General features: G+C 36.8%; 1 protein-coding gene across 2 annotated transcripts in view; it reads right to left on the bottom strand.

Moving 5' to 3' along the window:
* Nucleotides 1-24306, bottom strand: part of Appl1 (adaptor protein, phosphotyrosine interacting with PH domain and leucine zipper 1) — a 54646-nt gene that overhangs the window by 14963 nt on the left and 15377 nt on the right. For both annotated transcript variants that reach the window (XR_011371141.1, XM_070018478.1), the window contains exons 4-15: nt 23563-23634; nt 19742-19829; nt 18600-18641; nt 17506-17564; nt 14375-14521; nt 12716-12798; nt 11662-11820; nt 10187-10375; nt 6770-6812; nt 4552-4608; nt 1705-1796; nt 971-1153 (exon numbers count right to left, since the gene is read on the bottom strand). Coding sequence is in view for 1 of the 2 variants with exons in the window: in XM_070018478.1 (XP_069874579.1) it covers nt 971-1153; nt 1705-1796; nt 4552-4608; nt 6770-6812; nt 10187-10375; nt 11662-11820; nt 12716-12798; nt 14375-14521; nt 17506-17564; nt 18600-18641; nt 19742-19829; nt 23563-23634 (1214 nt within the window). In the remaining variant the exon portion in view is untranslated. The remainder of the gene's footprint in view (nt 1-970; nt 1154-1704; nt 1797-4551; nt 4609-6769; nt 6813-10186; nt 10376-11661; nt 11821-12715; nt 12799-14374; nt 14522-17505; nt 17565-18599; nt 18642-19741; nt 19830-23562; nt 23635-24306) is intronic.

The raw sequence follows: 24306 nt of genomic DNA, 5'->3' as shown, positions 1-24306 counted from the left end.
CATGACCAACAAAAACAAAAAATAAAAAATAAAAAAATTAATCAAACAGCCAGGTGCCTGTGGCTCACACCTAGCTACTCATGAGTCTGAGATCTGAGCATCTTGGTTCAAAGCTGGCCCAGGTAGGAAAGCTCTGAGATTCTTATCTCCAACTAGGAAAAAAAAAAAAAAAAAACAGAAGCAGAGGTATGGTGAAAGTGATAGAGTAATAGTCTGGAGGGGGAAAGCTCAGGAACAGCAAGCACCCAGGCCTCCAAATTCAAGCCACAGAACTAAACCAAAAAAAATAAAAAAATTAAAATAGTGTAAAACCTGAAGATAAAAATATCAACTTTCTTAGCCAGATATAGTGGCATGTGCCTATAAGCCTAACACTCCAAGATGAGGCAGGAAATCTTGATGCCTTCTTGGGCTACATACATAACAGCAAAGCTCTATGTCAAAAATAAAATAAAATAAAGTAACAGGGAAAAAGGAACCAGGCTCTGGTGACTCATGCCTATAATCCTAGCTACTCCAGAGGCTAGACCAGCCTTGAAGTTTGAACCAGCCTTGGTAGAAAAGTTTTGTGAGACACCATCGCCAATTAACAAGAAAGCCAAAGCTAGTGGGTTTGCTCAAGAAGTAGAGCATCAGCTCTTAGTAAGCAAGCTTAACAAGAGTGTGAAACACTGAGTTCAAGCCTAGACTCTGTTTTAAAAAAAAAAAAATTAACAACTTTCTTATGCAACTGTCAAAATTCTCAAGCAGATCTGATAAGTTATTTAGAATTAAATATTTTTGAAATTATATTATGCTAAGTCCTTTTCTGAGGCAAAAGACTGAGAAAAACCGTATTAAAATACTAATAGGTAATTAACCTAAAGAAACTATACCACACAGCTGATATACAAGACATGAAAAAGATGCCTCTCAAGTATAGATCCTTAATCTTACAAACCACAGCAAAAAGTCACCATAAATCACTCACTTGCCTCCCTGGCCAGAAGCTTTTGCTTGGCCAGGCTGATCTTCACACACAGGAGAAATTATGTCAAATTGTATTGGGGTTTCTGGGGCAACAAGAGAATCTAGTGATAAGGCAGCCAAATTCATGGATTCAGATCCTATGGATCCTGAACTGCTTGTCCGAGCTGTTGGTGGCCGAGACTGTCTATACAACAAAGGAAAACAAGAAGGCATTGGATTTAGTTTTTGAAACTGAACACTTAAACTGTGAAAAAAAAAAAAAAAACATACAAATCAGTCAATGAGACTAAAGTAAATTTCAATAAAAACACAATTCCAATCCTAACTTTATTTAATGAAAAATTTTCTTTCCAATTAAAAATATAAATCATATTTGTACAACTGGGGGAAGGTAGGAGGAGGAAAAGTGGGGAAAAAATGAGGGAGTAACAAGTTCGACATATACTCACTACCTTACTTCTGTAACTGAAACCCCTCTGTACATCACCTTCACAATAAAATTTAAAAAAAACATAAGTCATCTCAACCGAACAAGAGATATAAGGAAAAACTGAAATTATTTATTTTGTAACTTTACTGGTATCATTTTGAAATTTCATTATTTTGAAATTTTGCTTTGATGTTGTTCAGATAACTACTTAATACTAAACTAAGTACTGCTAAAATCAAAGTGCTCCTAACACTTTTAAATAGCCCATGTTGTTCTTTAAATAACTTTACAGCATGTAAACTCACCCTGCTGGCCGTAGGCTCTCATGCCTTTGCTGGAAGGATGGGGAGGGAGTGACAGCTTCCAGAGCTGACTGATTTACTCGTGCAGCAGTTTCCTATTTTGATTTTTTTTTAATGAAAAGGATTAAAATTAATTATATAAGAAATAAAAAACTGACAACTTCTGAATGGTAACCCCTCTGTACAACACTTAATATTAGCAATAAAATTATGTTTTGAAAAAACAAATACAAACTGAAGCTACTGGTGTAGCTCCAGGTTCTCTTGTCTTACTATTAAAGTACTCAATTTCATACTATAAACATTTCTTTTTGCTTCCTGTAAGTTAGGGTGAAAAAGTCTGTTTTCTACAAATATATATAATAGAAAAATGCTGGAGTTTTTCTATAAAATTTTAACTACCAGTAATTTGGGATTAAGTTTTGTATTGCTAGAGTCAGGGAGCTTGGACAGTCAATACATTTCTTGAAAAAAAGTTAAGAGCAGGAAATAGTCATACAATGTAAGAATTATTATTTTATAATTTTGTTGTTATTTTAACTTTCCAACTATGTAATATGAAACACATAAATGTTTATTTACAAAATTATGGATACTTTTAAAGCTTTCTATACAGGAATATTTTAGACTTATTGTAAAAATGGTACTTAGAAATGTTTCCATGTGTATATAGTTAACACTAGTACGCCACTTAAAATTGTTAAGAAAGGCCAGGCAATGGTGGCTCATACCTGTAATCCTATCTACTAAAGAGGCTGAGATCTGAGTATCCTGGTTGAAAGCCTGCCTGGGTAGGAAATCCCACAAGACTCTTATAAATAACCACCAAAAACCTGGAAGTGGAACTGTGGTTCAAGTGGAAGAGCACTAGCCTTGAGCAAATGATCTCAAGAACAGCACTCAGATCCTGACTCAGCCCCAGGACTGCATCCCCCTCCCCCCCAAAAAAATAGCTAAGAAGGTAAACTGTAATTTTGTGTGTGTATATGTATGTGTGTGTGACAGTACTAAGGCTTGAACTCAGGGGTTGCATGCTGTCCCTCAGTTTTTTACTCAAGGCTGGTAAGCAAAAATATATCCATAGTTCTACTTCTGACCTTTTGCCGGTTAACTCATGGACTCATGGACTTACCTGCCCGGGCTACCTTCAAACTGTAATTCTCAGATCTCAACCTCCTGAGCTGGGATTACAAGTGTAAACCATTGGCACCCAGCAAAACTTTGTAATTTTTTTTTTACCACAATAAAAAATTAGAGGGGGAAAAAAACAACACATATCACTTTTACATTTCTGTGTCTTATAACAGCAAAAATAAATGCCACAACTTGATCAAAATTGCTATCCTAATAGAAATATAATTAAGGGTAATCTTAAAATCTTAAATACAGCTCTTTTAACTAGTAGTAAAGAACTACAAGTCTTATTCAAATCTAAACATTGTATTCCCTATATGTATTACTTAGGCAATAAAATAATTTAATTTCATTTTTTTTTTGGTTGCTCACAAGTAAACTGACAAGAAAAAAAAGTTTGGCAGATCAAATTACATACTGTTAGCACTGACTTTCTAAGATTAAATTCCTAAGTTTGTTATAAAGCTATTACTGTACAAATTATGAAATTTGTTTGACTCCAACTCCTTGTGTCCTGACTGGCACCTCAAGGCCATTTTGTTAAAAATAGAATTCTTTTGCTAAATTTTTCCTCTCTTCACTTGAGTTTAAAACTTGAAAGTCATCTTTACCTTATTTGTCTCCTACAAATTTTATATGTAGCCCTCTCATCTGACATCATATCAATCAAATTTTTTTTTAATGATAGGTTAGTTTATTTATTTATTTTTGGGTTCAGTCGTGGGGCCTGAACTCTGGGCCTGGGCACTGTCCCTCAGCTTTTTAGCTCAAGGCTAGTGCTCTACCACTTGAGCCACAGTGCCACTTCCGGCTTTTTTCTTTTTGCTTATGTGGTGCTGAGGGATCGAACCCAGGGCCTCATGCATGCAAGGCAAGTGCTCTGCCACTGAGTCACCTTCCCAGCCCCATATCAATCAAATTTTAAGATTTACCTTCCTCAACTGACATCATCCCAGCCCTGGGAACTAGCCACCTAGTATAGCCAGGCCCATCAAGTGTGACAGGGTTATGATACATCCTAATCTAGAGTTACCTTTTCCCAAGTATTCTGCAGTATGAACTCATTGATTCCTTTCAGAGTCCTTGGTACTCCCAAGTAGTTAGTGTCTACAATGTTGAGTTCACCAGGTTTGAAATTCTTGCTACTCAAAGAATAATTTGTAAAACTGAGTTCAGACTACATCATCACAGACGTAATGTTTCTACCAAGAACCTCTTAAATTACTACAACTAGTTCTTTCATTTATCTTTCTTCCTCAAAACTCCAAGAAATCCTATTTCAGAACTTTCTGTAAAGCCTAAGTCCACCATTCTCAAATGGTAATAATCATTACCATTTGATTTCTCACATCCTGCTTTATATACAATGTTACTTAAACTTTTAGTTTTGTCTCACCATAATAGCAACTCTTAAAAGAGTTCAGAAGAAAGTCATGGCTTATTTTTCTTTCACATTTTCTTCCCTACTCCATTGTACCCAATACAGATCTATTGTCAAAATCTAGTGAGTATCCCTCGACTCACTAATTTCATTACTCCTCAAATTTATTGTTCTAGGAAGGTCAGATATTTGTAACATAGAGGATACATTAAAGCTACCCATTTGGCATCACATTAAAAGGTTACAGAACTATAGAAATGGCTCAATTTAACAAAAGCCATGTAAACCACAAAATTACTCTGCTAGATCTAGGAAACATAAAATAAAAATATTACCTCTGGATTTTCACTTAAGTATATTTGTTTAGATATGTTGTTTATTGTACAGATCCACTGAAAGAGGGAAAAATAGAAAAATGATTAATATTTTTCCAACATAGCTTATGTTCTAAAAAAGAATATTTAGTATTCAATTGAAACCAAAGTTCCATTAGAAAGTTTATGTTACTCAATACAGGTGACTCACATCTGTCATCCTAGCTACTCAGGAGGCTGAGATCTGAGGATTAAGGTTCAAAGCCAGACCAGACAAGAAAGTCTATGACATTCTTATCTCCAATTAACCACAAAAGTCAGAAGTGAAGCTGTGGCTCAAGAGACATAGTACTATAGCTTTGAGCAAAAAAAGTTAAAGAACAGCACCAAGCCCTCAGTTCAAGCCCCAGATACCCAGACACCACCTCCACCACACACCCCCCACACACACACAGAGTAACCTATAATCTGTCTTATTAAAAAAATCACTTGGGAGCCAGGTGTCAGTGACCTGTAATCCTAGCTACTCAAAGATGCTGACAGAAGATTGCAGTTTGAAGCCAGCCCAGCTGGAAACTCCATGAGACTCTTATCTCCCATAAAATACCTTAAAAAAAAAAAGAAGCCAGAAGTGGCACTGAGGCTCAAGTGGTAGTGAGCAAAAGAAGCTGGGGGGGGGGGGGGCCCGCCGGGGAATGGGAAGGTATAGGAAGGAGAAACAAAGGAGGAGGCAACAACGCTTGATAAGAAATATACTCATTATCTTGCCCATGTAATTGTAACTCCTCTATAAAGAAAAGGGGGGGGGGGAAGCTCAGGGACAGTACCCAGGCCCCAGAATTCAAGCCCCAGAACTGGCCAAAAAAAAAAAAATCACTTGGGGAGAGGTGTATAGTTTCAGAGGTAGAACACATCTTTGTTTAGCATGTGTAAGGCCCTGGCTTCAATCTCCAGCACCAAAACAAAAAACAAGAAAATATACTATAAACATGCATGTAAGAGATCATTCAGATTTATGACTTGAAAATCTCATTTATGTCACACAGAAAATAAAAACTATAGCAATCATGTTAAATTATGTCTTTATTTATATCTTTACATTACTTAATCCCTACCAAACAACACAGTCTGAACTCAGATACTGTAATATCAATTCAAAATATTAAGAAATAAGTACCTTCTTGATGAATGTATATTACTTACATCCTTTCTTTCCACATAAAACATGCTATCTGTTCCCTATCTTCTGATTCACTCTCAAGAATTTTAGTACCTCTTGGGCCTCACTAAACTAGTATTTTCTTTTAGTAAAGTACATAGAGAGCAGAAACATTTGTCTGTCTTCCTCAAGAGACCAAGAGCAAGTTTTAATGTTAACTCTTTTCCTTGAGAACTAAATAAAGGTAGATGACTGCATAATTTGCAACTTTCTCTTTTACCAATACAATTATAATACTATATTAAGAAGGCTCAAAATCAAGTTTGGCTTATTTTCATGGACAAATATTTCTAAAAGCATAGTTTGGGATATAAGTTCTTGGTAATGCCTTACCTTCCAAATTTTGTATACTAGAAGTAAAAACGGAGCCAAAACTAAAAGGCTGATGAGAAAGAACAGAAACTCCCAAATTTTTGTTTTTCTCTTTTCTTTCATTTCCCCAGGATTTTAAGCTTTAGTTGCTTCTTGCTATGCCACATCTGCTGCCACTACGTTCTTACTGCAGCAAATAGTGTCTCAAATGATTAGTAAGAGAGTAAGTTAAACTGTCAACTCATGATATTAAAAGCCTGCCAGAAGACAACAATCACAAGGTCATGGCTGAATTTAAGCCTTTAAAGTAGCAGGGACATGATCTCTAAGGTCTCTTCAACTTTATAATTCTGCGAGAAATGTTGCTTCAGATCCGAAAACTTTTTAATTAAGGTTTTTCCAAAATTTCTATGATGAACTTACAATAGTCTTATCCTCAGAAAAATATTTTTAAACATTGAAGAAATTAGTTAGAGGGCTGGGAAGGTGGCTCAGTGGTAGAGTGCTTGCTTTGCATGCATGAGGCCCTGGGTTCAATTCCTCAGCATCGCATAAGCAGAAAAAGCCGGAAGTGGCACTGTGGCTCAAGTGGCAGAGCACTAGCCTTGAGCTGAAGAGCTGAGGGACAGCGCCCAGGCCCAGAGCTCAGGCCCCATGACCAACAAAAAAAAAAAAAAAAAAAAGAAATTAGCTAGATAAAAATCTTACCTCCTCATGGTCCTTTTTACTTTCTGCTTGCAAAATTGAAGATCTAGAGGACAAAAAAGAATTTCAGTCTCAACTTTTAAAATGAAAAACCATAAACTAAACAAAACAAAAAAACACAACCGAAGCTGAAGACGTGGCTCTAGTGGTGGAGTGTCACTTGTCCCTCTGTAAAAAAAAAATCTACAACCAATACTATCTTAGGAAAAGGAGACCACTAGAGACATCAGGACAAAGATTTTAACAACTTAAGAGTGGCCAACTATGCCAACACATAGCAAAATAGAAACAGGAAATGGTTTTAAAAAGGTAGGCCATCGGGCTGGGAAGGTGGCTCAGTAGTAGAATGCTTGCCTTGAATGCATGAGGCCCTGGGTTCAATTCCTCAGCACCACATAAGCAGAAAAAGCTGGAAGTGGGGCTGAGGCTCAAGTGGTAGAGCACTAGGCTACAGCTGAAGAGCTCAGGGACGGCGCCCAGGCCGAGTTCAGGCCCCACAATCAACCAAAAAAAAAAGACAGACCATGAAGGTACACTTCAATTATAACAATGCATCTCAATGTTTTTATATTTATAGACAGTGATTCTACTAGAAAATACTAACTTTATCGTTGATAGTTTCTCCTTCAATAGGGTTAGATCAAAATTTCAATATATGACTCACTAAACAGATATTTGCCTTTCTATAAATGTCAATATTATTAAAGTTAGACCAAATGTCTTGCTAATTTTGTATTGCACCAGAAATAAAAATAGGAAATCATATTAAGAATTAGCAAAAACTAAAAATACAAAAATGTTAGCATTGGTATTAACAACTTGGTAATTTTGCTAAATGAACAGTGACTCAACACTTGATATGATAACTAAATATACTATACAGACATCTACTATGCTTTTAGAAGTAAAAAAAAAAAATGAAACAACCTATTTGATATAAGATAGTGAGCCATGGTATCTTTTTTAAGAGGTTAAGGTTGAATTAATTTATTTTCATCGCATCTCAATGTGCATGAATATACAAGGAAAAATGACTTTTAGGGAATCCAGAAGCTATTCCTAAACATTAATAAAGTTCCAACATCAGAATCAATAATCTAAGTGGAAGAGAAAAAAAATCACAGCTATAACCTTTATCATTAGGAAGACCTTTAAATGATACTGTATGTCTAAAAAGATTATAATGCAACCAATGAAATTGTTTTTGCTTTTTGGAGGGAGGCAGTAATGAGGTGTGAACTCAGGGCTTCACAGGTTCTGTACCTCTTAAATGATACTCTTGGTCTTTAGGTGTTAATTTTCTTGTGTTTTTGCCCAGGGACAACCTCAGACCAGGATCTTCTGCAGGGAATCAGAGGTATGTGCCACCCATGCCAGAATTACAAGACATGGTCTTACTAACTTTTAACCTACAAGAACTGGAGGAATTGTGCTTCTCCTGAGTGGCTGGGATTACAGATATGAGTAACCATGCCTGGAATTTTTTGTAGGTTCTAGGGACTGAATTTAGGACTTCAATTTTATTAGTTCTCTACTACTTGGGTCATACCTCCAGACCTTTTTCCTCTGGCTGTTTTTAAGATTGTCTTTCTCTTACTTCCCTATGCTGGCCTGGATCTTGATCCTCCTTTTCAGAAAACCTTCTATCATAGCTGCAATGACCAGAGCACACTACAGTGCCCACCTTCTGTTGATAGGGGTCTCCTGGTCTTAAACTGCAATTTGCCCAATCTCTACTTCCTAAGTAGGTGGGATTACAAGAATAAGCCCCTGGCACACAGCTGAAATTGCTTCAAATAAGTGGATGTAGATCCAAATTATAACATATCTTCAATTATTTTTAAAATGCACTAAAGCCAAATGCGTTGGCTCTTGCCTGTAATTCTCCCTGTCCCCCTTCTCCCTCCCCCCCCCCACCCCGCCACCTAGTTCTGGAGCTGAGCTCAGGTTCCTGAGCTTCTTTTGCTTAAGGCTAGCACTCTACCACACGAGCCACAGTGCGACTTCTAGCTTTGTTTATGTGGTAAAGAGGAATTATACCCAGGGCTTCATGCATGCTAGGCAAGTACTCTATCACTAAGCCACATTCTGAGCCCCATGTAATCCTAACTACATGGAGAATCTGAAGCAGAACAATCAATCACAAGTTAGAAGGTCGCCTAGACAATTTATCAAAAATTTTTTTCCTTTTTCTTTTTTTTTTTTTGTCGGTCGTGGGGCCTGAACTCTGGGCCTGGGCACTGTCCCTCAGCTCTTCAACTCAAGGCTAGCACTCTACCACTTAAGCTACAGCGCCACTTCCAGCTTTTTCTGCTTATGTGGTGCTGAGGAATTGAACCCAGGGCCTCCTGCATGCAAGGCAAGCACTCTACCACTGAGCCACCTTTCCAGCCCTCAAAATCTTTTCTCAATGTAAAATGATTTTTTTGTGCTGGTGTTGGGGCTTGAACTCACAGCCTTGGCACTTTTTCTCAAGGTTAGTGATCTACCAATTGAGCCACGGCTCTACTATGGGCTTTTTGGTGGTTAATTGGAGATAAAAGTTTCATGGGCTTTCCTGCCTGGGTTGGCTTTGGACGATGATCCCCAGATGTCAGCCTCCTGGGTATCTAGGATTACAGGCATGAGCCACTGACACATGGCCATTGAAAGGCTTTTTTTTAAGGGCTGGGGACTTAGCTCAGTGTGAGAGTACTTGCCCAGAATCCTGAATGCCAAGGCCCAGTATCACAAAAAGAGAGAAAGAGCGGAAGAGAAAAGGAGGGGAGAGAGGGAAATTAATACAGGATAAACCCTGGAAGACAATAAACAAAAAATTCATGTTGCTTCTGGTTTATAAAGTTATGAGTGGATTTTTTCATACTTTTTATATACATGCTTTTCAAAAATGGCTTCTAAGCACTACAGGTTCTCATTTAATGTAAAGATATTTGAGTTTTACAAACATTTTATATGCACTAATGGACAAAATTAAGCACAAGCATTTAACATTTAAAAATAACACTACTGTTAGTGTCTGTTATATGGCAGGCACATTGCAAATGTTAAGACTTCTATTTTAAGAAATTTACAGCTCTTCTACCTGTATTTTTTACATTTAGAAAAATGAACATGATAAGGATATGACAAAGATAAATAACTGAGCTACAGTTTGAATTTCACAGGCCCAAAGTTGACAGACTTATATTAACTTGTTTTGGCTTCCACATCTTATACAAGATTTTCAGTGGCCAGTAGTTAATGGGAGATAGAGTCTCACAGGCTTTCCTATCCAGGCTGACTCTGAACCGCAATCCTCAGATCTCAGCCTCCTGAGTAGCTAGTATTTAACAGGCAAGAGCCATTGCCACCCATGGCTTCTCATACATTTTAGTAGTTTAAATATCACAAATTTTATTATTGGTAGAAAAAAATACTAACTTTTTTCCATCAAAAGAAGTGATCTGAAAACAGTATCTCCTGTCTTCACAGTCCACAGCCATCACTGAACAGTTGTCTATGTCCATGGCAAGGCCTCCTGCCACATCTCCACGGGCTTGACTCATTAAGTTTCCACCCTGCGTGAAGTAAAACTGTCTATCCCAGGTAGATGACACCAAGCCTGTTTTACTAAATGAAGAAAGTACATTGACACTTTAATAATGACATACCTAAGATTACCTTATCATCAGCCAGACACAAGATAAAGCATGATACAAAGAACTGAGCCATGAAAAAGGCACCAAAATGCCAATAAAATGTAAACATTAAGTTTTTCAGCCTCTATGTATGTTGACTCACATCTGCAAAATGTGTATGCAGTTTCAAAAACAAAGCTGGAAATTACTGAACTACAGTTGTTTCAATAAGAACTACAAAGGAGTAAATTCAAAACAAAATAATTTAGTTTATTCCTAAGGCAAAACTGTTTTTACTGTTTGTTTTTAGACGATAATGGGGCTTGAACTCTGGGTCTGGGTGCTGTCTCTAAGCTCTTCAGCTCAAGGCCAGTACTCTACCTCTTGAGCCACAGCGCCACGTCCAGGTTCTGGAGGTTTATTGGAAATAAAGAGTTTCACAGACTATCCTGCACAGGCTGGCTTTGAACCGTGATCCTCAGATCTCAGCCTCCTTAATAACTAGGATTATAGAAGTGAACCACCAGCATCCGGCAAAACTGTTTTTATCATCAAGTAGAGGATCACGTAGCTCAGTGGTAGAGCATTTGTCCACTAGTATGCACAAAGGCCTGAATTCAATCCCCTACACCATGCAAAAGAAAAGGTAGAAGAGGAAAAAAGAGGGGGAGTAAAGAGGAGAAGCTAGACTTTCTATAAATAAAAATAAAAATTTCACTTGATATAATTACATGTATTTTAAAGTATATAAATTATATTTAATAACATTTACATGTTACATGATTTTTATATGTGTGTGCTGGTACTAGAGATTGAACTCAGGTACTTATGTTCTCTCTTGGCTTCTTCGCTCAAGGCTGGCTCTCTACTACTTGAGCCAAGTCTCCACTTCTGGCTTTGTACTAGTTAATTAGAAATGAGTCTCACAGACTTTTCTTCTGAGTTGGCTTCAAACCATGATCCTCAGATCTCAACCTCTTGAGTAGCTAGGATTATAGATGTGAGTATCTGGCTACGATAAGATTTATTTAAAGTCAAACTAGTTTTGTTATTTTATAATTCTAAATTATTCAAAAGTTATGGAAGTAGACTTTTCTTTGAAAAGTATGCACATACCTTTTCTCTCTACACATTCACATAAACAGTAACATCAACTAAAAAGGTTCAATCTTTAGTAAAATCAAAGTAATTTAGCATACAGTATCAGTTATATTTTACATGCATTTGGCATTACCTTAAACGATAAACAATATATAAAAATATCAATACTTTTCTTACTTCCTAGCATTAAGGTATCCAGCCTTTCGGGTTAAATTTCGATTAACAGGAAATTTGGTGGGGTCTGGGTCAGGCACATATAAAGGGTCACTGGCTATTTCCAAGTCCTCTATTGTTTGTTGCATGGTCTCTACATCACTGTCCATTTCCCTGCGAACACTAATATAGAGAACAGATTATTTACTACCAGTCACAATCAATGAAGAATTCCTTACCATGTTATTTGTCTTGTATATATTTTCTTAAAGAGAAAAGCTGTACTATAGGTGATTAAAATAATACAAATATATTGTAAATAACTTTAAATTTGAATGGAAAATTAACAGTTATAAAATTAAATATTTCAATATTTTAGAAATAAAAAATTTAAAAATTAATGAAACCACCCATAATAATGCCTGTATGTAGAATTTTTATACTGTGCTGAATTTTTATACTGATTCAGCCCTGGGTTCAATCCCCAGCATCACAAAAAAACATTTTTTTAATTAAAATAGAAAAACTAATCTCTCTTAGAAACAAGATTTATCAGTAGGCACCAGTGGCTCACACCTGTAATCCTAGCTACTCAGGAGGAAACTGAGATCTGAGGATCGTGGTTCAAAGCAAGCCCGGGCAAGAAAGTCTGTGAGACTCTTGTCTCCAATAAACCACCAGAAAAGGGGAAGTGGTATTATAGCTCAAGTGGTAGAGCACTAGCCTTGAGCTGAAGAGCTGAGGGACAGCACCCAAGCCCAGGGTATCAACCTCTCAAGCCACTCCCACCATTTAAGAGTTTAAGATGATTTCACTTAATTACTATTATTAGTCTGTTTTACTCAGAAATAAAAGCTAGCTCTCAATCATTACAATTGCCATAAGAGAAAATGGCAATCAAAATTTACACTAGAGGGGAAAAAAGGCAGAAATAAAACAAGAAGCAACATAAAAGAATAAGGATCACCCTCTTGATGGGAAATACTGTCTCAAGATATATAGCAGTAAATTTCTTTAAACCATAGCATTTATCTACTTCCTATCATTTCATTTTCAAGGTTAAGGAAAAAATACTTACTTCTGTACACTTGTTCCAATATTAGCTAAAAATTCTTCTAATTGTTCACTGAGATTTTCAGAACCCATCTTAAAGAAACTTATCTGGGATGGAGGAGGAATGGAAGGTTTAACAACATAAACACAAATGTACACACAAAAAATGTTTAAAGTAGAAACACTCTACGATACAAAGTTGTTGTTTTTTTAAAAAAAAAAGGTATTATTCAATTTGTGTAATGATAGGTTGCAAATCTGCACTATCTACTGGGCATGCAGCCACTGAGAAAACTAGAATTAAATTCCACTTTCCACCCTGACATATTATTTTGTTTGGCTTGCTTTCTGAGTCTTGCCATATAACCCAGGTCACCTCCAATCTGGAACTTCCTAAATGCTGGGATTACTACTGTGTGCCACCATACTTGGCCTATAAATACTCTTATACCTAAAGGAATATTCAAATTTCTCTCAACCCCAGATTTTTAAGGAACTGATATATTATCCAAAACTCAGTGTTCTGGCCTCCTTCATATGTTTCTTTTTGGTTGCTTGAATTCATCTATCTAACTATCTATAGATATACAGTTGTTGTTGTTTTGTTTGCTTGGGGTTTTTTTTGCCAGTCCTGGGGCTTGAACTCAGGACCTGAGTACTGTCCCTAAGTTTATTTTGCTCTCAAGGCTAGTACGCTACCACTTGAGCCATAGTGCCACATCTAGCTTTTTCTGTTTATGCAGTACTGAACATCGAACCCAGAGCTTCATGCATGCTAGGCAATCACTTTACCACTAAGCCACATTCACAGCCCTCATCTATATTTTAACTTATAATATACACAGGGAACATGAAACAAATTAAACTTGTTCATTCTCTTTCAGATTTATTATGAAGGAAGAATGAGCTGAGTGCTGGTGACTCATTTAATTGTAATTCTGGTTCAGGAGGCTGAGATCTGAAGGGCCTAGTTCAAAACCACACCAGACAGAAAAGTCCACAAGACTCTCCAGTTAAATAACAAAAAAAAAAGCCAGAAGTAAAGTGCATGTGGTAGAGCTCAGGCCTTCAGCAAGAAAGATAAGTATGAACACCAGGCCCTTTCTGAGTGCCAGTCCCACTCCTGTAACCCTTGCTACTCATGAAGATTTAGGTTCAAAGCCAGCCTGGATAGGAAAGTCTGTGAGATTCTTGTTTCCAATTAACTACTCCACCCCCCTAAAAAAAAAAAAAAGCAAAAACAAACAAACAAAAAAAAAAAACCTAGAAGTGGAGCTATGGCTCAAGTTGTAGAGTTCCAGCCTTGAGCAAAAAAGCTAAGGATAGCACCCAAGGCCCCAGGGCAGGCACAAAAAAAAAAAAGAGTGAAAAAGTTTCCGCAACAAATGTAGCTCTCAAAATCATTTAGCTTTCTATTGTCTATCCCCAACTATAGTAAACAAGGTCTAAATACAATGTATTTATATTTCATTTACTCTAAAACATTTGAAATTTTCATTTACAAAAGAAATCACTTTTATAAACCTTAAAATAATACAATGATAACATTTTTTAAATTACTAATTAAAACCAAGATATAAATGTTTATTGACAAGGCTGTAGTGTCTTTGCATTAACTGTAAATTCAAAGCTTACTCTAAGAGATTTATTTTAAGATGGTTTTAACTCAAAACACAGTACTTACCTGAGCTTGCATATACCCAAGTAGAGGTTCTAACAATGCTATTTTCTTCTTGTATTGAAGAGTATTTAATGCACAAAAATAATGCATCATGGTCTGGTGTTGTTTCTTTCTGGAAGTGTACACATCTTCTGTTACTTCATATTTCATCTTTGAATGAAAAAAATTTAAATACTATTAATTGTTGAATTCTAAAGTCTCTTCACCTGTAGGGAAAAGCCTCCCTAGGAAAATGCCATATCATTAATTTCTGAACATAACAGTCCTGTTTCCTGAGCTATTACAAATCCTTTATTATACTGCTTAAGCTGACTTTCCCATCTAACAACCACATCATCAACAAACTATTTACACACATAACCACAAATATAAATATCTTAACCAAGCATGGCAGAGAAAATCTAACACATGGAAGAAAGGCAAATGTTAGTCACTGGCCTCAATCAGTCCACAGTATTTTCCACTCCTGGTTCTCTTCCTACTACTCTCTCTCTTTTCTATTTACTTGTCTTCATTCACTCACATTTGAAATACTTATGCTATCCTAACTTCTTTCATTCAAACCACCAATTTTCAATGAGCAAAAAATAAGTAATATTCACTAGGCTCTTTTCTTCCTTTCTTCATAATACCTGATTAAGAACCAAGAATATGCCAATACATCAATGATTCAGTAATGCCAATTTTTTTATCTTCTGCCCCTCATTCTCACAAGTGCCATAGGAAACTGATGGGTTCTTTATGTATTTCTGTGTATATTGTGTGGATCCATCAGTCATTCAAATAATTTTGACTTGTTTTTTATTCCCCTTCTTACTATAGACTTCAATTCTTCTTACAAACTAACTGTCAAAGTATCCCTCTTTAACAATTTTTGCTGAGACTTTCAGGTATCTCTGAAAACTATTTCAGTAACTTTGCATTGGACTGTTTAAGTCTTGGTCTCTTCACATTTGCTGTTCTATAGTAAAACCATATAGTAAACTTACCTACTTGGAATCCTTTGGTGTCTGCTAATACTTTCTAATACAAATTTCAAAGTCATCAATATAGTCCCATATTAATAATTGTCATTTCTGCCTTTTACTTCAAACACAGCCTGGGCTGGCTTCAAAGGGTGATCCTCAGATCTCAGCCTCCTGAGCAGTTAGGATTAGAGGACTGAGCCATTAGTACCCAGCAAGATAATTAATTTTTTTAATGCCCAATCTCTAATCCCCAAACAGCAGTGTCTATTTATTTCAACCCAAATGTCAACTCTTAAAATTATAAGCCTTTCCAACTTACCAAAGTTCTCCCTGTACTCTTGTAATTTTAGTAAAACCTCTATGACTGAATTTAACTCAGGGTGATCTAGGCTGCTTCTTCATCCTTTGAAAATGGCCCATAGACCAGTCATATATGTTCACATAAATACCTTCAATAAATGTGGAGAGTCCATATCTTGAGGAGAAAAGCAAAGTCTACTCACTTTCCCCAAGGCCTCCTCCTATGTGATATAGTAAATGCCCGATCAAGTTTTGAAATTAAAATATCTTTCAAGCTAGGCACTGGTGGTTCACACCTATAATCCTAGCTACTGAGGAGACTAAGATCTGAGGATTGAAGTTCAAAGCAGGAAAGTCAGTGAGACCCTTACTTCCAATAAACTACTTAGAAAAAGACAAAAGTGGTGCTATGGCTCAAATGGTAGAGCACTATCCTTGAGCAAAAGACACTGAAGGAAGCTGAAGGATAGCACCCAGGCCCAGAGTTCAGGCCCCAGGACACACACACACACACGCACGCACGCACGCACGCACGCACGCACGCACGCATGCACCGCACACACCTGTCAAAAGCTAGATGCTGGTAGCTCACGCCTATAATCCTCACTACTCAGGAGGCTAAGATCTCAAAGCCAGCCCGGGCAGGAAAGTCTCTGACATTCTTAGCTCCAATTAATCACACAAAAAAAGATGGAAGTGGTGCTGTGGTTCAAATACAAATCTGTCAAAGAATTTTTTTTTAATTCTTACAACAGTCAGAAGCAAACCTAGAGCCTAAACTATTTCTATATGACAAAATAACTATTGTAAATCTTAAAATACATGGATTTTATCTATATTTGAATCACCAAATTCAACAACTAAAATCTGAACTTGTGCCAGGTGCTGGTGATTCATGTCTATACTCCTAGCTGCTCAGGAGACTGAGATTTAAGGATCAAAGTTCCAAGCCAGTCATAAGACTATCTCCAATTAACCAGCAAAAAGCTGGAAGTGGAGCTGTAACTCAAGTGATAAGAGTGCTATAACTTGAGCAAAAAAGATCAAGGACAGCACGTGGGCCCTGAGTTCAAGTCCCATGACCATAAAAAAAAAAAAACTGAACTGGAAAGATTTGTGGACTGAACTTTTTATGAGAAACATTATCGGTGTTGTCTAAGCTGGTATGGCACAGTACACCATACTCAATCACGGATTATCACAAGCAGTCATTGTATCTCCTCCAGCAGCCATAGTAGCAATAAATACCAAGTCTGAGGTAGAGATGTTCTCAATTTCAAGCATCTAGAAATGCCTACATGTTCAAACCTTAGATTAGGCATTAGAGAAAGGACTGGTCTTAACAGAAAAATTTGTCAATATTCTCTCTCATCTTTACTTAAATGCTTTCTTCTTTGTATATACAGTATACTATTTCTGAGTTTGCTGCCTTAGAATCAAAAGCAAATAGTCCCTGTAAATGAAGGCTTAATAAAGAATGTCATTAAGTTATGTGTACAACAGTTCAACTTCTTGACTACTGAGTCTCACAAGACATTTCTTAGTACTTATATAGGTCAAATAAGAACAGAACATGTGCTGTGCTATAAAAATACAAAGCAAAAGAAGCAGTGTTACTTCTGGACATCAACTACAATTTTAGGGTAGTTATGTTTAATCATAACCTATTCAATTTTGGCAGAATAAAAGTATTTTGTTTAAAGTGACCAACAATTATCAGAAAACTTCTAAACATCTAGCAGAAAAGAATTATCTAAAAGAAAAACATATAAATTAGCTTTTGGATTTATTTTTAAACAGGAAAACTAAACCACCTAATAAAATAACAATTAATTGTGATACTGAAGGAGTAGGTATGTATCACACCTTGTCATTTTCTCTTTTTTTGGACAATCGGCTATATCTGTTAATTGCAGCATCATGATCTGGAAGGCAGAAATGAGTGTTAACAATTGTAGCACTTTGCAAAACTTACAAATGCTCTTAAAGGGTTTTTACATATGCATCTTTCTGCAAATGTACAATAGAAAAGTTAGGTATTCCCTATCCTGTGATCTCTGTATTCAAATTATTCCACAGCCTAAATTATGTGTCTATTTACTCAAACTCATAAAAAGAGGGGGAAAAAAAGAAGCTGAAAAACTATAACTAATTTTTAACTTATTTTTAGTCTGCAGGCAATGATGGCTAACACCTATAACCCTAGCTACTCAGGAGGCTGAGATCTGAGAATCACCATGCAAAAGCAGAAAAGTCTATGACACCCTTGTCTCCAGTTAACCAATTAAAAGCTAGAAGTAGAGCTATGGCTCAAGTGGTAGAACATCAGTCTTGAACAGAAAAGCCAGAGAGCAAGGCCCTGAGTTAAAGCCTAAGTACTGGTAAGATATAGATAGACATATATGGTCTGTCTTTAAAAAAGCAAATGTTCATAAAAAAAAAAAAATAGGAAGGGCCGTAAGCTCGGAGGTAGATCATTTGCCTAGAATGCATTAGACCCTGAATTGAAGCCCCAGAACCACCAGAGAGAGAGAAAGGTAGAGGGAGAAGAAGAGGGAGAGAGGGGGAGGGGGAGGGAGAGAGAGAGAGAGAGAGAGAGAGAGAGAGAGAGAGAGAGAGAGAGAGAGAGAGAGAGAGGAGAGGGAGAGGGAGAGGGAGAGGGAGAGGGAGAGGGAGGGAGGGAGGGGGAGAGAGAGAGATGAAATATTTAGAAAAACAAGGTAAAATATTATAACACCTCCTTAGAAATTATGAAGATAGTAAATCATAAGACTGATATAGCTATCTTTAAATTTTTTCTTGTAAACTGCTATTCAAGTAACAACACTGATTTAAATAATATTCACTAAAACTTTTAACTAGATCCTTTTTAATAATTATTGCAAAGAATCACCAATGATGTACACTAACAAATGCATCACACATAAAAAAAAAATTAGTGTAAAGTATTCAAAGCTTACCGTTACTAGCAATCTGAAACACTTCTTTTAAAGTCAATATTTCTGAAAAAGTTCCAAAAATAATTTCAGTTTAGTGTATGTATAAAGTATCTTAAGTCTATTTATAAAGCCATCAATGTCATGTAAACAAAACTCTAAAGAACAGTTTGCACTTCTATATTCAAGGCAAAAAGTTACTGTGAAAAAAACTGTGAAAAAAACTATTCTTTCTTGACTTTAGAAATGATAGCTCTTGAAGATCATCACAATTATTAACTCCAACTTTAAACTACAATTGTCTTTATTGTATGTGTAATTTAAATACTTTAACAACTCACTTATATGCTACTTCAAGGCTTTTATACTATAGATACTGAAAAGTCTGTATGACTGAGTTTATAAATTATGAGAAATAAATCAAGTATATGAAAGTTTCATTTTATCAGCTAGTAACACCACTACATGTGCCAAAAAAATGTACAAACTGCTAAGTCATAGACTGTTAGATATACCAGTATCCCTCCCCTCCTGCCACTCTTGCTCATATTAGTGTCTCCTTGGTCACTATCCTAGTTCAAACCTTGGTAATACCTCACTGAACTCTCATAACTTCTTACACCAATCTTCTAGACATCAAACCCACCCTATTCTACCCACCAAAAGATTTTGTCTCTTTACTTCTTATAGACCTTCATTGTATTCTCTTTGAAAATAAATACAAGTCCAACATCTTTAGCTTCATTTAATATATTTCTAAATTCATGTCCTGCCTCACCCCAACATATTCAACACTGCAGCCTCACTAAATTTCTTGTAATTCCAAAAGTAAGTTATGAATCTCTACAATCCATACCTCCATGCATTCTAGTCTCCCTAACAGCTCTTTATAGTTCAATGTTCGTATCATATCTTTGGTGAAGCCTTTTTGACCTTCTAAGCCCCTACAGCACCTGCTCATTCCCTGATTATAAGACACAGTGTCAGAATTGTGTGTTGACCCATGCCCTTCTCTACCATTCCTCAAGGGAAGATCTAGTTCAGTAATGATCTATGATACTATGAATGTTGGTGACTGATTAAAAGTGGTACAGGTTATAGTCAAAATGGTTTGAACATGAATATGTGAAAGCTGATGAAAGTAAATATAAGTGTGACTTCAGTACCTTTCAGATCTCTTTCTTTAAACTGGGTAATGGGGAACATCATGGCATCAGCAAGTTGAGTTGAAAGTACTGCATGACAAGAGCTAAGCTAGTAAAAAAAAAGACCAAAAAGGTGAAATAACAGATAACTTTTGTAACAAATGTCGGTACAGAGGCATCAAACCAATGTTATATAAATTAGACAGGATCTAGCTTAAAAAGAAAACAACTATATCACTATGAATTATATAGCTGAAAATATTACACAGCCAAAAAAACCATTTAAAACTCTCAAAAGAACACAAGATGATCCCGGATGTGGCAATAATTTCTTAGATAGGATACCAAAAAAGTGCAAGAAAAAAAAAGAAAGTGTAAATTAGACCATGAAAATTAGAAATTTCTGTGCATTAAAAGACAGCAACAATAAAGTGAAAGAAAGCAGAGCATGATGTACATGCCTGTAATCCAGCACTAAAGAGGTAAAGAGGTAGGCCAGGCACCTCTGGCTCACACCTGTAATCCAAGCTGAGAGATGAGGATCGTAGTTCAAAGCCAGCCAGGGCAGGAAAGTCCATGAGACTCTTATCTCCAATAAACCAACAGAAAACTGGAAGTGGCGCTGTGGCTCAAGTGGTAGAGCACACTCCTTGAGCTGAAGAGCTGAGGGACAGCGCCCAGAAGCAGAGTTCAAGCCCCACAACCAACCAAAAACAAAACAAAACAATAGGTAAAGGCAGAAATATTCTGAGTTCAAAGATAGCCTGGGCTACATACTGAGACCTTGTCTCAAAAAAAAAAAAAAAAAAATCAAAAATTTTTAAAGGAAAAGAAAATAAAAAGATAATCTATGCAATGAGAAAATATCAATTACATGCTGATAAGAAATGTGTATCTTGGGGCTGGGAATGTGGTTTAGTGGTAGAGTGTTTGCCTAGCAATCATGAAGCCCTGGGTTTGAATCCTCAGTATCACATAAACAGGAAAAGCTGGAAGTGGTGCTGTGGTTCAAGTGGAAGAGCACTTTGCCTTGAGCAGAGAGAAGCTCCAGTGCTTAGGCCCTGAGTTCAAGCCCCAGGACCGGCAAAGAAAAAAGAAAGAAATGTGTATCTAGAATAAATCAATAATAAAAAGGTAAACTACTTAATTTAAAAATTGCAGGGCTGGGAAGGTGGCTCAGTGGTAGAGCGCTTGCCTTGCATGCATGAGGCTGTGGGTTCGTTTCTTCAGCACCACATAAACAAAAAACCAAAAAAGCGGAAGTGGCGCTGTGGCTCCAGTGGTAGAGCACTAGCCTTGAGCTGAAGAGCTGAGGGACAGTGCGCAGGCCCAGAGTTCAGGCCCCACAGCCGGACCCAAAAAAAAAAAAAATTGCAAAGGATCTGAACAGATACTTCTCCAAAAATAAACAAATGACTAATAGCCACATAGAATATCATTAGCTATCAAGGAAATGCAAATCAAAATGACAATATATCACTTCATACCTATTCAGAGGGCTTATAATAAATGAAAATACAACTGTTTGACTATTGGCAAGGAAAAGGCAGAAACATCTTACATTGCCAATAGGATACAAGACAATGCAGGCTCTGTACAATCAAAACTTTAAAACAAAATTGCCATATAACCAAGGTCCTATTCTTGGGTATATGAAAACAAAATTGCATATTAATGGTCATCTACTCATACTACCTAAAGGTGGAAACAACCCAAATACCTATAATGAATAGATAAATGTGGTATTTCCCTATAGTAAAAAGAAAATGAAGTGCTGACACATTACAATTAGGATAAACCTAAATATTAAAAGAAGCAGTCACAAAAGTCTGAAAATAGCATGGGCCCTTTACGTGAAACATTCAAAACACAGAGACAGAAGCAGATTAGTGGCTGCCAAAGACTGGGGAAAGAAGGGAAAGAAAGTAACTTTAATGGGCAGAAGTTTTCCTTTGGGATGATGAAAATGGTCTGGAACTACATCATTTGTGACAGTAGCACAACACTGTAAATGTACTAAATGTCATACATGCCAAATTTTATTTGTATTTCACCATGACTTTTAAAGGGAAACAATATCCCATCTCCTATAAATACTATCTTTTGTATTGATCTCCTAGGATATTTGTCTATAATGAGCTGTTAAAATATTTGAAAAATTAGGTCAACAGTATAGACTAGTGATAGAGAATTGCTTGCCTAGCATGCCCAAGACCCTGGGATTGCTCTCCAACATTCAAAATGTGTGTGCATGCGTATATCTTTTCCAGGTAAAAAGACAAGGAAAAAAACAACCAAAAAAAAGTTTTTACTGTAACAGTAAAGGACTCTCCACATCTTTCACAACCTTTCTTCTTTTTTTTTTTTTTTTGGGGGGGGGGAGGGGGGGGAGTCCGGTTGTGAGGCCTGAACTCTGGGCCTAGGTGCTGTCCCTCAGCTCTTCAACTCAAGGCTAGTGCTCTACCACTTGAGCCACAGCGCCACGTCCGGCTTTTTTCTTTTTGCTTATGTGGTACTGAGGAATCAAGCCCAGGGCCTCATGCATGCAAGGCAAGCACTCTACCACTGAGCCACCTTCTCAGCCCCACAACCTTTCTTCTTTAAAACTCCTAAGTAGGTTTGTTTTGATGACTGGTCTGAAAAATTAAGCATTGATTTTGGCTGTTTTGGATGGGAGGATTAATAAGGCCTAAAGAGTAACATGTTGCTAGATGGTGGTATAGGGAAAATCACAAGGAACCTAATTAAAGCTTACAGCTTCTTTTTTCCCTGAAGACACCAAGTAACATAATGACAAGACTAAATGGAGTAGTAGTATAATTAGTTTTAATCAGATAAAAAGAAGTACTGAGGGCTGGGAAGGTCACTCAATGGTAGAGCGCTTGCCTTGCATGCCTGAGGCCCTGGGTTTGATTCCTCAGCACCACAAAAGCAGGAAAAAAAAAAAGCTGGAAGTGGCGCGGTGGCTCAAGTGGTAGAGTGCTAGCCTTGAGGTGAAGAGCTGAGGGACATCGCCCAGGCCCAGAGTTCAGGCCCCACGACTGGACCAAAAAAAAAAGTACTGGAAAAAAAAAAAAAAAAGTACTGCTTATGTGACAGCCACTAAGATATGTAAATAAATTCTTTCGTAATCTTTGTAACATAGCCATAGTCATATAATTATCATAATAAAAATTCCAGTCATGGGCTGGAAATGTGGCTTAGTGGTAGAGTATTTGCCTAATGTGCATGAAGCCCTGGGTTCAATTCCTCAGTACCACATAAACAGAAAAAGCCAGAAGTGGCACTGTGACTCAAGTGGTAGAGTGCTAGCCTTGAGCAAAAGCAGCTCAGGGATAGTGCCCAGGCAGAAAAAAAAAAAAAAAATTCCAATCAGGCACCAGTAATCCTAGCTACTTAGGAGGCTGAGATCTGAGGATTACAGTTCAAAGCCAGCCCAGGCAAGAAAGTCCATGAGACTTATCCCCAATTAACTACCAGAAAACCAGAAACAGAGCTGTAGCTCAAATTGGTAAAGCGCTAGCCTTAAGAAAAAGAGCTCAGGGACATTGCCAGGTTCTGAGCTCAAGTCCCACAGCCAACAACAACAATAAAAAAAACAACAGTTTAATTACAAAACCACTTATTCAGCTGCTAGTGACTCATAACTATAATCCTAGCTACTCAGGAGGTTGAGATTGTGGTTCAAAGCCAGCCCAAACAAACAAAATCTGAGAGACTTATCTCCAATCAATCAGAAAAAGCCAGAAGTAGAGATGTAGCTCAAGTGGTAGAGTGCCAGCACTAAAATAAAATAGTTAAATAAAATAAATAAACCTTATTCAAGCAAAATAAGCACTTACTTCATCTATAACTTTTGAAAACTGTTGTAAAGTAGATGTCATAACTTCATCATCACCTCCCAATGGAAAACGCTGAAAAGTGTAAAACAGAGATAAGGTAAAGGTTCAATACTATACATTCCTATGTGTGTGAAGGACATCAATTTGTATTTTTAAGTAATTTTAGAGAACTTCTACAATTCTAAATAAGCTCCAAAAAAGCCATTTTCAGAGTAACTTTCATATTTCCTAAGTAAACAATTAACATAATATGCTAGAATGTACAACTGAACATTCAGTTATGAAGTCCTTTTAACTACTAACCTATAACCTTAAGCAAGACTCAGTTTTTCATTTGTAAAAAGAAAAACTATATAAGCTCTGTATCTAGTTAATATACCAAACATTAAATCACTAACTAAAATTATCTCAAACTAAGGGCTATAGTGGAATTGCAAAGATATATTCTATGAATTCAAGAAAGTTTAGCTGGACGCACAAACCCATGCCTATAACCTCAACTACTTGGGAGGTAAGACTGTGGTTCAAGCACAAACCAAGCAAAAAGTTAGCAAGGCCTCATCACCACCAACAAGCCAGAAATGGTAATATGTGCCTGTAATACCTGGAAGACCATAGATAGAAGATTATAGTTCAAGGCTACCCAAGACAAAAAATAAAACTAAAAATTAAAAAAAAAAAAATGCAGCCAAAAGAAAAAAGGGCTAGAAATGTGGCTCAAGTGGTAGAAAACAAGCACAAGGC

Source organism: Dipodomys merriami, unplaced genomic scaffold (assembly GCF_024711535.1).
Source record: "Dipodomys merriami isolate MVZ:Mamm:240054 unplaced genomic scaffold, mDipMer1.0.p SCAF_13, whole genome shotgun sequence".
Taxonomy (NCBI): Eukaryota; Metazoa; Chordata; class Mammalia; order Rodentia; family Heteromyidae; genus Dipodomys; species Dipodomys merriami.
The sequence above is the reverse complement of the archived record's forward strand: the minus strand, read 5'-3'. Positions and strand labels throughout refer to the sequence as shown.